Here is a 16,435-nt window from a genome sequence, read left to right on the forward strand (position 1 = left end):
GGCTTGTGCTGCACTGGCTCTGGCTGGTGAACTGCTGTCTCTGTGATCATCTTTCTCCATGAAGATCACACTGCAGACACACCTTCTTCTACCTAGGGAATCTGAGGCAAGACTGCATTAGCTCTCCTCTGCATGGAGCACCTCACAGAAGCCTAGTGATGCTACTGTAATTGACTACACATGGAGCAAGGAACCTTCAGGACCTCCCAAATTTCAGCCACATATAGCATGTTGGTCCCCACCTCTCCATCCATGTTAGTTGTTCCAAAATGTATGCATACATAGGTTGTCTCACAGACTTGTTTATGTATCAATTTCACACATGGATTCCATGCATGCTAACCGCTCTCACCCCACCTCCCTACCATCCGTGTCCACCTTTCCCACTTCCCACGAACCACCCTCTCATGTTCATGACTATTCATTCTGTTTTGGGAGCCACTGAAATTTACTAGGCTCATCTTTATAATCACGGGTGTAGACTCTGGTTGCCTCAATATTGGAGATACAACTAAAGACAGTGGTTTTTCCCCTCCCAGAATCTATCAATAGCCAATAGTTCAGAGGTGAAGGATAGGTCCTCATCCCTTTCCTTGACTGTTGATAAGGTCAGCCATGTACAGTGCAGTGAAGGTAACTACAGATGTTTTAACTACAATCACGAATTAATGATTTCAAGGGCTGTACTGAGTGTAGAGAATGGCATTTTGCATCCCTTCCCACTGTCTTCTGGCTCTTGTGTACTTCCCTTCCTCTGTCCCCTCTTCTGCAGTGATCCCTGAACTTTAGAATAGGTGATGTACATGATTGGTTTACAGTTGGATAGCAACCATCAAAGACTTTAGTGCATTCCCACTTGTGCCCTCATTTGCATCATCTTGAGCACTTTCTCCATTCCTCATGTATGCAGTGCAGAAGATGACAAGTTGTGTTCTGCAATGATAGTGAGGCTCTGGTGTCATTATCCTCAGATGTTTCAGTGGTCAGTGGGAATTAATGCATTTCTTGGTAATTCTGTTTGCAACACTTTGGTTCCATCTCAAGAGGCACCCAATGGTGTGGGGGCTAAATATTGTAGTTGCTTTTAGACTTCTTTGTCGTCTGCTAGATTCTATATGTTCTTGTATTTTTTTGTTATTCAATGAAGTTCTGAGACAGCTTATGAGGCTTATAAGTTTTCTATGTTCCCCCTTCTCCTATCAATAAAGCTCACACTAATTTTTGTGTGGGGGGGACGGTTGAAGTGATTTGTTATTAAAGATCATTCCATGTAAGTAAAAAGAACTAAGTTCAGTCTCCTAGAACCTAAAAGAGGAAAAGTTGGATGTGATAGGGCATACTTGAAATCACATCAGTGGGGAGGTAGACACAGGTAGATTCCTGAGGTTCACTGGCCAGTATGATTTCCCTACTTGGCAGGTCTCAGGTCATTGAGAGACCTTGTCCAGAAAAGTATAGCAAGGGGCTGGCAAATGACTCAGGAGAGGAGGTATTTGCTCTCAAGCTTCATGGCTGGTGTTCTGTTCCTGGAACCTACATGGTAGAAGGAGAGAAGTAAATACCACAAGTTGTCCTCTGACCTCCACACATTCACTATGGTGTGCATGCACCCACTCACCCCTTACAAATAAAGAAATGTTAAGGAAAATAAGGAAGATAGTACCCGAGGAATGACATCCAAGTTTGTCCTCTTGCTTCCACGTGCATGCACACACAAATGTATGCATATATGCAAATGTGTGCATGCTCAGAAACACAGATATATTTGGGGCTTTGGTTGGAGGAGTGATTTCTTGGTGTGTGTAGGATGGTGGTGATGTTAAAGGTCATGCTTTGGATGTGACATTAAGGATTATGAGGACACAATCTTATCCCCTTTGAGCATTCTGGGTAACCCTAGGACCTTTGGGGGCTTCAGTTCCACACTCAACTACTCATGCACGACCTTGTTCTCCACTCACTGATGTGTTGTGGGCCAAGCCTACTGCCTGCTGTGGGGACAGAGTGATGAGTACAACAGCTTCTCTGCCCTTGAAGAGCTCACAGTCTTGAGATATGATTGAAAAAAAATGATTCATCAATTCAAGAATATTGGATTTCTCCAAATGTTACAGTAGGGAAAAGGATAATTTCCCCAAGTCTTTAAATTTGTTACCCATTTTAATTGATTTAATTAGGTAAAAATTCATAGAACTGTAATGCTGGAAGGAGCCCAGAAACCATTTATTTATTCCCATTTCTTCTCTCTGCCTTCAGGCCATGCTGTACTGAAGTAATCCACCAAACCTTTGCCTTCAGAAAGAGCAGAGTTTCCAAGAACTGTAGCTTGCTGGCCACTGAGATCAAGAAAATGAGACTGAAAAAAATTGACATCTGTAGTTATAAAGTATTTCTCTGAAAGAGATGACTAATCATGGAACCACTACACACACACACACACACACACACACACACACACACACACACACACACACACACACCCCTAAGTATATACACAATGGAGTTCCCATAAGTAATACTGCTGAATTGAGGCAGCATTAAGAACCTAGAAAAAAATGTTAAGTGAAAATGTGGTTATAATAAGATAAGGCCACCTTGGCAATTTTTTTTAGTTCCTGGAAGAAATATATATCCTAGCCTTGGCCAGATCCTGTTTTGTGAGGCATAGTTTTTGTTGAGCTTACATTTGTTTTATGTTCATATGGGTGGACACATGTATGTGCAGGTGTGTGTATGCACAGATGCATATAGAGGTCAGAGGAAAACCTCACCATTGTTCTCCAGGACCATTTTACCTTGGATTATGAAGGAGCAAGTAGGCTGGCCAGTGAGCTCCAGGAATGCCCCATCTCCATCTCCCAAGCACTGGGGTTACAGGTGCATGCCACATTCTCAACTTTCAAACAAACAAACAAACAAACAAACAAGAAGCATGTGTTCTGGTCCTCATTCCTGCAAGGCTTCACTAGCTAAGCTGTCACTTCAGCCCCCTGAGTTGTCACTTCTGTAGCACATTAACTAGAGTGACATGGCTTATGCATTCACCATGCACTGATTTTAAATGATCTCAAGAGTGCTGTGGCTGAAATGGCAAGGGAGACCCATTGTCTGGCATTCTCAGAACCTTCCTAGGTTTGGATATGTGGTTGCTTTATGACACTTTGATCACCGGTTTCCCTGCCAATAACACCAACATCATAGGACTGCTGTGGAAATTGATGAGTTAAAGAGTATGGTTGGTTATAAAATTGACAACCCTATAGTCACCTGCTTGGCCAAGGGGAACTTTTATGTATTTGGGAAGTTGTTGGAATCATAGTGGCCCCTTAGCTCTATACACATTGCCATGGTTTTATCAAAATACTTCCTAAGCCTTTGGATATAGTGTCACAATCTTTTCAATAGAATATCATTTTATACTAAAAAATGTAACCCATGACATGCTTACCTATTTCCCCTCTCCCTTGCCTTAATTCTGTATTTCCACAGGTCTCTCTCAGTCTCCAGTCCACAGTAACTTCTCTTTTCCAAATTTCCCTTACATCTATGACAACAGAGATCCTGCCATGCCTGTCCTGATAGTCATGATTTCCCAAGGTCTAAAGCAAAAGCAAAATGTTCTGCAAATTTTGCCAATCAAATGGGTAGATGGTTACACAAATTATCGTCTGTATTATATTGCATGAGAAATTAGGTTGAAGCTACAGAAGCCCTACTTGCACTAGCTAAAGTGAACATGGGACCTAGGTGACTCATTTAGCTGATGGTCTGGGGGCAAAGGCCTTCAGGTATGGCAATCACAGGAGCTCCAACTGTGCCCTTGTGAACCTTTCTGTACTTCCTGATGCTCCTTTGTCTCTGTTGACTTCATTTTCATGATATGACCCTGAGGATTGGACCACATTGGTGTTGTTGGAACTGTGTGGACAGAAATGTGTGGGGAAAGGGAGTCTAGAGGAAAATGAGAGAGGATGATGATGAACAAAATAGCAAACATTCTTCCTTGTACTGGCCATAGGCTTCTGAGCATGAATTCTTTCAAGTCTGCGTTTTCTGTACATGCTCCAGAGCCTGGCACAGATCAGCAGTGTTTATCTTTATTATTTGTGTGAGTATATGTGTGTGCATGTGTGTGTTCATATACATGTATGTGCCAGTGCACACATGTATGTGTGCATGCATGTGGAAACTAGAGGACAGCTTTAGGTATTATTCCTCAGGAACTGTCTACCTTGTTTTTAAACAGTCTTTTACTGGCTTGTAACTTGCCACATCAGCTTGGCTGGTTGGCCAGTAAGCTCCAGGTATCCACCTGTCTTTGGTTTTAGTGTGGTTTCTGGGGATCAAACATAGGTACTCATGATTGCATGACAAGCACTTTACTGAGTCATGTCCCGGCTCTTCAGAAGTGTTCTGAATAAGGATATTTTCTCTGTTTCTAGAAAGGCCATCTCTAATTCTGCAAAGACAGATCACTGCATAGCAACTGCCTCTGGCCTCACCCTCTGCTTTTCTGTCTTCTTATATGTTGGCAGGATCCGACGTCCACGTTCTTCCAGTTTGGAGCATCTATCCAGCAGCAAGCCACGGTTATGCTGAAGATCATGCAGGATTATGACTGGCATGTCTTCTCCCTGGTGACCACCATCTTCCCTGGCTACAGGGACTTCATCAGTTTCATCAAGACAACAGTGGACAATAGCTTTGTGGGCTGGGATATGCAGAACGTGATCACACTGGACACCTCCTTTGAGGATGCCAAGACACAGGTCCAGCTAAAGAAGATCCATTCTTCTGTCATCTTACTGTACTGTTCCAAAGACGAGGCTGTCCTCATCCTGAGTGAGGCTCGCTCCCTCGGCCTCACCGGGTATGACTTCTTCTGGATTGTCCCCAGCTTGGTCTCTGGAAACACAGAGCTCATCCCCAAAGAGTTCCCATCAGGACTCATTTCAGTCTCCTATGATGACTGGGACTACAGCCTGGAGGCGAGAGTGAGGGATGGTCTTGGGATCCTAACCACTGCCGCATCTTCCATGTTGGAGAAATTCTCCTACATCCCTGAGGCCAAGACCAGCTGCTATGGGCAGACAGAGAAGCCAGAAACCCCTCATCACACTCTGCACCAGTAAGAGAGGGCTCTTTCATTGTTCTCCAAAGATGGGCCAGAATTTTGTTGCTATAAATGTTTGAGTTCAGTCATTGATGGAAGGATAGACTTGACATACAGAATGTATGCATTTACTTTGAGGAAGTTGGTTTTGATTTATGCTCATTTCTCTTTTCCTCTCTTCCCATCTCATTTAAAAATAATAAGTAACATAATGATACTTTTTGAGACACAATTTCATTATATAGCCATGGCTATTTTGGAACTTGACGTGTAGCCCAGGCCGGCCTCTATCTCACAACCTTCCTGTAAATTCCTGAGTGTTGGATTTACAAGTAGTGCTGTAATATCTGGATAATAATTATTTTAGTGGCTTTCTGCAACTTGCTTTTATTTTCTTTACTCAAAAACATACCTTGGAAACACCCACTTTAGACTTCTGTCTCTTTCTCATTCTCTTTTACATCAATCATCTAGCTATCTGTCTATCTATCTATCCATCAACCATCTATCATCTACTATATATCATCTATTTATACCATCTCTCTATCATCTATCTATCTATCTATCTATCTATCTATCTATCACCTAGCTACCTATCATCTATCTATCTATTATCTATTTGCATGTCAGGTGAATTCTTTGTAATATCCATGCCACATTCTTCCATATTCATATACAATGATTTGTTTATTTATTCACTCTTTACGATCATGAGAATTCAGGTGTTTTTTTTTTGTTACAGTTTTTTTCCCATTATCTCAGCTATCTCTTTTTGCCTGTATGCAACTGATTGTCTAGTTGTCCAGGGTTGGTTCTAAGAAGTGGAACTTGGGGGTCAAAGATGTGAGCATCTTTAAGTATCCATTGCCAAATGGTTCTACAAAACAATGGCACCGATTTTTATTCACACGACAGTTTGTGGAATCATCTGACATCTGACATCCTCAGCAAAAAGCTTGGTCTGATTGTGAACTGTTCATACTGATGCTCCTGGTACCCGGCTGAGTCTGAATTTCTTTTCTTCTTATATGCCAAGAATCTTTGTAGGTCATTGGAGATCTTGACGATCATCAATCTTAAAGCCACATTCCATTCTGCCATATGACTGTAGCATAATTTATTTAGCTGACCCATCATGGTGGGCATTTAAGTTAAATTTTATATTTCTGGGAGGTGTCATTATTCTTTGTGGCCTATCATTATGGCTCAGCTGCTAAGATTTAGAATGAGTATTCAGACACCCATTCTGCATGGTTTTGCCTGATGTTTATGATATAATCCGTGCTTCATTCCTCACAGAATGAACAATGTGGCACTGTGATTCAAGTTTGGACTGGGTAGTGATGCTGTCCATGTTCAAATCCTGTCTCCTTCACATTCTACAGGATACAGGCAATCACTTTCCCTTTCTGCATCTCAAGTGCTTGTCATAGAGTAATAATAATGGCTCCTGCTTTCCAGGCTGGTCATTCTCAAATGTTAGCATGTACTGAGACACTGGAAGGGCTTGGTGAGGTTTTGGGTCTGCACTCAGAATTTCTGTCATATTAGTAGGTCTGGAGTGAGCTCATAGAATTGAAATTATAACAAGTTCCTGGATGGTGCTGATATTGCTGCGATGGGGGCCACTCTTTGTGAACCAAGGTTCTGGGGTTTGTCATGAGTATGAGAAGAGGGGATATGATTTGTGATCAGGGATGCTTCTTAAATGCTGATATCTGCTGAGCATTCAATAAGCACCAGAGTTATCAGTGAAGTACGGCCCCATCCAGGATTGTAGTCAGCAGACCATGTTGGGTGCCTGAAGAGTATTGCCATCCTAAAACATCTCTGGAATACTGTGAGCTTGAATCTGTTACCTTCCAGTGTGTGTGTGTGTAGAGGTGTGCACATGCCATGACCTGAGTTTGGGGAGTCAGAACACATGTCAGCTGTCAGTCACCACCTTCCACCTTGTATGAGACAGTATATTCATTATTTTCCCACTGCAGTGCTGGGCTAGATGGTCCAAAAGCTGTTGTGCACAGTCCTGGCTCCATCCTCTATCTTTCTGTCGGTGGGATGAGAGATCCTCACACTGTACCCTTCTTTTATGTGAGTTCTAGGAAACTGCACCTAAGTGCTTGAAATTGTGAGACAAGTGCTTTAACCCACTGAGCCCAGGATGTACTTCTTCACAAATAGCCTACACCTGAGAAAAACCGACTGTTGAATTAAGAAATCAAGCTCGTTTGACAATGCCCCCCATCCTATTTCTAGGTAGTTACATTGAGCATCTGAAATAATCATCTAAATATCAGAAAAGAACTCAGATAACTCAGTGTGGACATGGGAGCTTCTTAGGAAGTCAGGCTGTCTGCCAGTCTGAGACAAGGGCTGGGCTAATGAATTCACACTCTCTTTAATAAGATGTGCCCTGCAGCTGGCAGACTTAGAAATCTATTATTTTGTGGGAAACATAACTCAATTATAAGGCAATTGAAATGTAATACATATACATATAGGAAAGGGAATTTGAGAGGGATAATTGCCAAGACATTCGGGTTCTTTTCCAGCGACCACCCTAAATTCCATTCTTTAAGGAGAGAAAAAAACAGACCCTGAGGCTTTGAAGTGTGGCTGTGCTAGCTCCACAGGTTTCCTTCAGAATGCATCAGCTTTGTAAATGGCATTCCCACCCCAGCGAAGCAGCATGCCAAGCCGAGTAGTTTGGTACCCACTGCCTCTGCGTATAAGATGTCTTGCCGTCCACACATAGGGGTGGTGGTGCACAGGCTGACTGTGAGGCTGGGCAGTGGCTCACCGTGGCTTCATCCTTCTCTTCTTGCCACACTTCCATTCCCTACAGTACTTTCACAGGCACCCCATGGAGGAAAGAGTGGAGCCCCACTAGGTTGTCTTTGTTTGGGAATTGGAAACACCCCAAAGAAAGTAACTAAGAAGAACTGAGGGCACCGCATCCTTCTGGCTCCCAGCCTTCATTCCTCACACCTAGCAAATCTTGTGAGGGCTCCTGGAACATGCAGTGAAGTTAAGATGTGACTTCTGTACCCAAAGACCATGCAGCCTGATGAAAAAAGAAGTGTGCCCCAAAACAAACTCTGGGCATAAGAATTCACTTTTCGTGTGTGTGTGTGTGTGTGTGTGTGTGTGTGTGTGTGTGTGTGTGTGTGTGTGTGGTTCTCTCCTTCCTCTGCATGGGTTCCAGGGATTGATCTCAGGCCTTCAGGTTTGGCAGCAATTCCCTTTTCCCACTGAGCCATCTTGTTGGCTCAAGAATTCTTTCTTTTCTAAATGCTGAAAAAGACAGTGAGTGATAGAGAATATGATAATATACTCAGCCAATACTCAACACAGAGAATGAGGATGGTATGTCACGTTTGTTTGAACATTTTAAAACAAACAGTACATTAGTGGAAGTGTAGAAGTCCTGGTCACTTCCCTTTTCAATCTTTCAAGGGAAGGGAAATCCCTACAGTGAATTCAGTACAGGCAACCTGTTTCTGTGCTGACGTAGTTTCACTGAAGATTCCTGTGCAACCACATGCCCAATCCACAGTTCTTTCTTTCTTTCTTTCTTTCTTTCTTTCTTTCTTTCTTTCTTTCTTTTTTTTTCGAGACAGGGTTTCTCTGTGTAGCTTTGGAGCCTATCCTGGCACTCTCTCTCGAGACCAAGCTGGCCTTGAACTCACAGAGATCCGCCTGCCTCTGCCTCCTGAGTGCTGGGACTAGAGGCATGCGCCACCAATGCCCGGCTCACAGTTCTTTTCAACGCATCCTAGTGACATCTAGTGCACTTCAATCTACTTGGCTTCCACCTTGTATTTTCAAGATCACTGTGAAGATAATGGAATTCCAGTGTATTCATTTCAGCTGCTGTTTTTGTATTCTGCAATTCCCATGCTTCCTTGTTTCCTTCCAGTAGCTGGGCATTTAGAATGCTGATAAGGGCAGGACTTGGGTATCTGAAGGCAGTGAGCAGACAAGGCTCACTGGGTATATGCTCTTCATCAGTGGGAGTCAAGACACTTGAGCTAGAGGTTCCTTACTTCAGTTTTTTTAAATTATTACATTTTCAACTGGAGAAAGCCTTAATTTGCAAAGCACCTTGAGAACAGATAGCTTTCCTTATTTTTACTCTGTAGAAGGGAAGATAAGGACAGCTTTAGCTGAACTCCTATCCGGTTCTTAGGATGAGTCATCAAGAGCAGCTTCAGCCAATGGAGACCTCCTTGGGGCTATCTGGGCATGTAACTCTGTGGCACCCAAGTTCACTGATTGTAATCTTAGAGTTCTTGCAGTTGGTGTATCGGAGTTATGTACTGTTGCCCAAGCTGTGCAAGGGGGCAGCTTTCAGTATGTAGAGTGTTCCTGATCTTACAATAGACCCATCTCTGCCCTTATGGTTTCAAATGATGGGGTGTAGAGAAGGGGGGAAATTTTCTCCATGTTTTAATATTCCTGGTTTTATAGAAGATACTTTGAAAAGAGCAGTCAGCATTTTCCAAAGTTCAAAAATAGCTCAGCCACGTTATGCAACCTCTTCCTTGCTGCTGCAAAGTTATTAAACATCTGCTCCTTCACCAAGCACAGAGCACAGCGCACGTAACTCCCAGAATGCGAAGGCAAACCATGACCTGTTTCCTGGTGTGGATCCCAGGCTGTTCATCCCAGTTCTGTGCCAAGGCTCTGTCCCATTGAGGAGCAGCCAGGAAGGCAGCACCCTTAGTGGTGCCTTCCCTAGAGTCTGGGCTGCTGTGGCTTGAGCCCCTGATGTGTGTGGCTCCAGATCTAACACTCTGGGAGAGCCTCTCAAGTCTTCCATGCTGCTCTCTTGGAAGTCATATGGAGATAAGGAAGGCATGTGACTGTCTGGTCAGTGCCCCACACATGGACACGCAAATTATAAATGGAATGGATGCTGCTATAAGTTGAGCAGCCCTAGTCTAAAAATACAAAATATCAATTGTTTCAAAATCCAAAACTTAAATGCAGATATGAAACCACAAGTGGAAAATTCCATACTGAATCTCTGGGGGTCACTAAAAGGATGCAATTGTTTTTAGGCCTTGTGTTTAAGGAACATAAATGGGGCTGGGTGGAGTGATTGCTTAGCATGTAGGAAAGCCTGGGTTTCAATCTCCAGTGAGGTGTAAACCGTGTTTGGTGGTAGTGAAAACCTCTAATAACAGTCCATGGGAGGTAGAAAGAAATAAGGGAATCAGGAGTTCAAGGTCATCTTTGGCTGTGAGGTGAGTTTGAGGCCAGTCTGGGCCTCCTTGGGAAAGGAAGGAAAGAAAAGGAAGGAATAAAGGAAGGAAGAAGGAAGGAAGAAAGAAACAAAGAAAGAAAGGAAGGAAGGAAGGAAGGAAGGAAGGAAGGAAGGAAGGAAGGAAGAAAGGAAAAGGAAAGGAATGGCGACTCCAGCCAGAGTTTATTAGAGCTTGAGTCCCATGCCTAAAACACTGCATTATGTCTATACAAATGTCCCCAAATCTGAAGAACTCTGAAAGCTGCAACCTTCCAGCCCCAAGCATTTCTGAGTAGAGATTCTCTGCCTGTCCTGATGACACATGAAGGAATAAAATTGTGCATGGAGCAGATGAATCTGCTTACCACAGCCCACAAAACTGTTGTTCATGCTACACAAAATAGTGGGAGCCTCTGGTGTGCTAGCTCCAGCTCTCTGTAGGCAGAGAGACCCGCAGTCCAGAACATGACTGTGGGGCCGGGGGAGGGGGACTGCTTTTGCCTTGGGTCTTCTGAGAGGACTTGGGAAGCCCATAGAGGTGTGGTTACATCCAGCTGGCTAGAGCAGGGTGCTGAAGGGAAAGGGGCGTTCCTACAGTGAGCACAGTTCTTCAAGAAGACAGCAGGATCCAATGACAAAGTGCTCTGTGGTCAGTTTCCAGGTGGCCCAGGTGAAGTCCCTATCACATCCAGACTGTGGTTTTATGAAATGGAGAGAGTTACATGGGCTGTGAGTGTGTACATGTGTGTCTGTCTGTGCAAGGATGCGTGTGTGTGGCCACGCTTACACATTGGAAGGGGACACCTTTTGGACTCAGGGTAATAGAAGTCATTAAAAGGAGATGTTTTTCAAATTGAATCTTGTCATAGATTTACTTCAGCAGAAATGTAGCTGGCAGGAAGAAGAGCTTGGGCAGTGTTAACTTTGAGTTTTGTATGAACCCACCAATGTAACTTACCAACCACGCTGAACACTGGCTGTTATCCTGAAGTTTTACAGCCCCCCTCTGTCTCTCTCTCTCCTTCTCTCTCTGTATGTATGTGTAGAGAGCACTATCCATTTTTATCACTTTGTTTTTAGCAGAACTAAATGAACATTTACATGCAGAACACTTGATGTGGCTCTTGACAAGTGCTAGACTTTCTCAAATACCCATCACGTTATCCGGTCTCAACTCAATCACCCTGTAATTTACATGGTCATGCTGTGAGCTATGCACAAAGTAGGGGAGAGGGAAACAGCTGTGTGTCTGAAATTTATTCCTCAAGGATGTATTTTATCTTTTCATCTTGGGCCTGTGTTTGTGTCTGTGTGGGAGTATGTGCACATGCATACAGGTACCCGTGAAGGCCAGAAGGTATCGTGAGATACCCTGGAGCTGGATTCATAAGCTCTTACGAGCTGTCTCATATGGGTGCATGAACTGAATTTGGGTCCTGTGCGAGAGCAGGAAGCATTTTAGACTACTGAGCCATCTTTCCAGCCTCTAGTTTTATTTGTTAATGACTGCCTTACAGCTTATGTCCTGTGTCTACTATTTTAGAATGTGAGGAATTCGGTGCATTGGAAGCACCCAAGTACATCTCTAGCACAAAGGAGAGGGAGAAACATCCTCTCCTGGTTTTGTAGATTAGTATTTGAAAGAAACTTAACTGACTTTCCCTGAGATCTGGCTTGGCCACCATCTCCTACATCAAGGGCCTGACCCTGAAAGGCAAACTTCTGGTGAAGCAGCAGTGCACTGTCAGTTTCCCTGACAGGAAAGGGAAAGGCAGAGCTGTCTACAAGTGAGAGCAAGATAAACAGGTGTCCAGGTAACACTGATACACTCCCTTCACCTTTGTTTCCCAAGGAAGCAGAGGAAAGAAAGGTTTTGGGTTTAACGGCCACCAGGAGACAGCACTAAACCTGCTTGGTGTGTTTTTATTTGATAATCAGAATTCTCACTGTTGGGTTTCTTTTAAAATGCCAATAAAAGAGCCTGCTCTGTTAATTCTCCGAGCTTGACTGCAGTTAAGCTTCTCTGGGCGAATGTGATAAATCTTGGCAAATATTTATCAGTGGGATCAGCATCTTAGTGCACTAGCCACTCTAGAGAACAAGCAATCCTGTGAGCCTATGTTTCTGATGATGGGGACCCTCAACTCAGGAATGGGGAAAGTGGCCCAGAATAAGAGTGCAAGGGAAAGATGAGATAAGAGAACACAGGGGCAGGTGACAAGCTGAGACAAAGTATTCTGCCCCAGGCTCTGGCAGTAGAGTGTGGATCTAAACAGTGCTGGGCCCATGACCCTGCCTCTCTTGAACAAATGATTTAACTTCTCCATGTCTCCATTTCCTTAGCTGCAAACATGACATGAACCAAAGTATCAGAGGATGGTAGTGCTTATGACATACATATGAGCTTCTCAGACAGGCACCCAGGATACAGTCAGCACTCTGCAGGGTACTACCTCTTGATCTTGCCTCCCTTGGGTGTCTGGCTGGACCCAGGAGGGGTGCTCTGGGTACCCATCCCTGAAGCTCAGTCAACACTCTTATTTCAGCACTGTTGCTGTTTGTGCCATCTTTCCTGGAACCCAGCCTTCTCTCTTTTGGCTGGAAGTCAAAAGCACCGTATGCCAACCCCGCAATGCCAGTCAATCATTTCCAATTGGCACCCAGTGAAAAGCTTGACAAATGGTGGAAACTTGATGTTGGCAACTAAGAAGAAGCAGCAGTTGCCTGTGACTTTACCTTGAAGAGAAGGTGATAGTTTGGGTTGCTGGTGGGGGAGAGTCACACATAAGCACAGGTACTGTTCACATTTTCCTACGGCCAGATGTAAGTCTTGGAACCAGTACACTTAGCAAAAGAAGACATATGGATCCCTTTCCCTCAGGGTGGAGTACTAGAGACACTTCATTCTGAAACCTGGTCACTTTGAAATACATAGTGATCACTTGCTGTGACTCAGCTCAGTGAGAAGATAAAGTAAATAAATAAAAGTACTACCTTCATTACTCTGGGCCTGCTGGCAGAGTGAGTATTGGGAGTGGGAGGTCTCAATGTGTAAGCACAGAGACCAGCTCGGAGGCGATGGCAGAGATGGCAACTTAGTGGGAGTTGTAGCTATGCTTTCAAAAGGAAGTGACTCACCTAGTGCACACTGGGTATCACGTTAGCGAGGACTGATGGACAGCTATGACGTTCTGAAGAGATAGTAACCACTTTTTAGACTTGAGCAGCTGCATAAGTGGTTACATCTTTTACTAAACACAAGAAACTGGCAAAGAAACACTGGGGGTGGGTAGGAATTAGAGATGGTGTACATTTCAGAAATGTTGAAATGAATATACTTTTGAAGGATTCAAGTGGAAATCTCAAGAAGGCAATTCAACAGGAGTATCTGAACTCACACCAAAAATACAATGCACAGGGTCTGAGATTATTGATGGCTCTTATAGTTCCCAAATTGAGTGAGATTGCTGTTGTGTTTTGAGTGTACTTACTCTCTTGGTCTCCAGCTGGTGGTGCTATTTTGGGAGGTTGTAGAACCATCAGGAGATGGAGCCTTGCTGGAGGAAGTGAGGTATTGGAGGTACACCTTAAGGTTTAAAAACCTGGCCCTACTTCCTGCCTGCTTTTTGCCTCCTGACTATGTACTGTGTGACTGACCAGCTGTCTCAGTTTCTGCTGCCACTCCTTCCCACAGTGGACTTTGACCTTAAACTGTAAGCTAAAATAACCTTCCCCCATAAGTGGTTAGTTATTAGGTATCTGTCCAGAACAATAAGAAAACCAACTAAGACAATCTCACCTAGGGGGAAATAAGAAGTAAGATGGACATGGGTTTAGATTGAGAGGAGCCTGAATATTAGTTCGTGCGAAGGAGGAAAGAAAGTATCGTACTGTGGCTTCTAGAAGTGCCTCTTCATGCTGGTTTCATGTTTGACGCTGTGGTGGAGTGTGGTGGGTATCTGAAACATCTACTATGTGCGCCACATTGAGGAAGGTACTGTGACCCTTTCAAAGATGTCATAACTGTAGCCACTGATGATGTATCTGGCCCACCACAACCTAGCAGAATCACACCAGGAATTTCAATCAATCCTTGGAGGAAATAAAAAGCCCATGTGGTTAACTGTGATACTGCTGTCTCAGCAGTGAGTCCTTTGAGTCATAGGCAGCCAACCCCATATCGTTCTGAGCCTGAGCTAGGATGCAGATGGCAAGCCACACGCTTGATCTGGATTGATGAGGAGGTGAGAGGCTGTGGAATTGGAGAGGGATGAGGTGGTGGTTCCGGAAAGGGAATCAGTCTCTGAATTTTGTTTCATTGTGGAAGTGATTTGGAAGGCAACTGACACCCCACTGAAGTGGCCACATTAAAGATCCTTGCTATGGAAGCAGGAGAAGCATGTGTCCGAGTGCAAAGAGGCAGTGTGGATATCCTGGAACCATTCCCTCTATGTACTTCCTCCTATACAGGGCAGGGACCCTCCCTATCCCAGCCAGGTGGGGGAGCTAGAGAGCTAAGCTGTGTGTCCTCACCTGTTCTCTGCCTTTGTCCTGGCTTCTTTGCTCCCTCTTCTTGCTGTCACTTGGATGCTGCCTGCTGCAGGTGCCCCTGAGCCCTTGTCCAGCTCCTGGTGACACAGAGCCTGGCATGGATCCCAGGAATGGAAGAATCGCTGTCAGGCCCAATGACACTGGCTGTGTTCTGCGTGGGCAGGGGAGGCCAGCCACATTTCTGCCCGAGCCCCAAAGTTTGGTGAATGGGCTGACAGATCTGCCGAGGTCTGGTGTGTTGTCCAAATCACCACAGACAGTTTCCTGAGATCCACCTCGTTTCATCAAGTCTTGGCCAGCCACAGGACTAAACCATACTGCTCAGTTTCCCACAGGGCAGCAAACAGCTCCTGGAGAACAGCTCACTTCCTTTACATTTTTTTAGCCACTAGTTTAAAAAAAAAGAACTTCTTAAAATTTAATTAATGCATCATTATGTGTGGAGGGAGGTGGGGAGACTTCATTGCACAGGTTACATCGGGTAGTATATGTGTCTTGACAGATGATGTTGTAGGGGTGCGAATGTGTCCTAATGACCAGACTGCCATGAAGTCACTGACTGTTTCCTATGTGCCAGTGAGTTCTCACGAATTCCCTTTAAGTTTTAGATGTGAGTCAGGATGTTTTCTCCCTCAAGAAGTATCCTTTTAATTCAGTCGGTATAATAGAATTATTTCACAAAACGGAAATTCCAGATGTGGATGAACTGACTTCGAGAGCAGTGTGATCAAGGCTCTGGATCTTTGCCTAATGCTGAGAGCCAACTTTTCTGTATAGCTGGATTTTTTCTATTACTTTTAAGTAAGAGAATTTTTCAAGGCCAGATTGGTGATGCTTCCATCTTTGGCCCAGTATCAAGCATTGTGAAAGTGTCACTCATCAACTGGTTTAATTCTGGCCTCCTCACTCAGCCACTGAGAAGGCTGACAGGGGACAGGTAAATTGAATCCAAACATCTGTTGCTGTGACAGGGCTGAACAGGCCCCCAAAACACATAGTCTCTTACAATGGCATGGGATGATTGATATTATATATATATTCAGTTAAGAATGAGAGACAAAATATCAAATTAACATACCTCAAATAATACTATGAAATAAAAATACTACACACAAAACAAGAATGAGAGACAGCTAAACACCAGCTAGGATATCCTTCCATTATCTTATTTCCAATGAGAAAACAGGACCAGAGATGTTACATACCTCCACAAAAATCACACAGTTGATATAAAATAATGCTAGGATTCTAATTTTGTTTTTATTGATTCTACATCGCACTATACATTTTCAAAGGTTGGAAAGCTACCTATATTCTCAATCTCTCTCCGTGTGTGTGTGTGTGTGTGTGTGTGTGTGTGTGTGTGTGTAACCTATACAAGTCCCAGTGATTAAGAATGTTGGAGCTGGAAAGAAGGCTCAATGTTTTAGAGCACATGCTGTCCTTGGAAAAGACATAGGTTTGATTCCCAGAACCCACATGGCAGTTTACAACCATCTCTAACTCCAGTTCCAGGGGAT

The 16,435-nt window shown here is 43.9% G+C and overlaps 1 protein-coding gene across 2 annotated transcripts in view; it reads left to right on the forward strand.

The window, feature by feature from the left end:
- Positions 1 to 16,435, forward strand: part of Grin2a (glutamate ionotropic receptor NMDA type subunit 2A) — a 399,257-nt gene that overhangs the window by 226,803 nt on the left and 156,019 nt on the right. For both annotated transcript variants that reach the window (XM_035447964.1, XM_035447965.1), the window contains one exon: positions 4,536 to 5,128. In XM_035447964.1, coding sequence (XP_035303855.1) covers positions 4,536 to 5,128 — 593 coding nt within the window. The remainder of the gene's footprint in view (positions 1 to 4,535; positions 5,129 to 16,435) is intronic.

Source organism: Cricetulus griseus, chromosome 7 (genome assembly GCF_003668045.3).
Source record: "Cricetulus griseus strain 17A/GY chromosome 7, alternate assembly CriGri-PICRH-1.0, whole genome shotgun sequence".
Classification (NCBI taxonomy): Eukaryota; Metazoa; Chordata; class Mammalia; order Rodentia; family Cricetidae; genus Cricetulus; species Cricetulus griseus.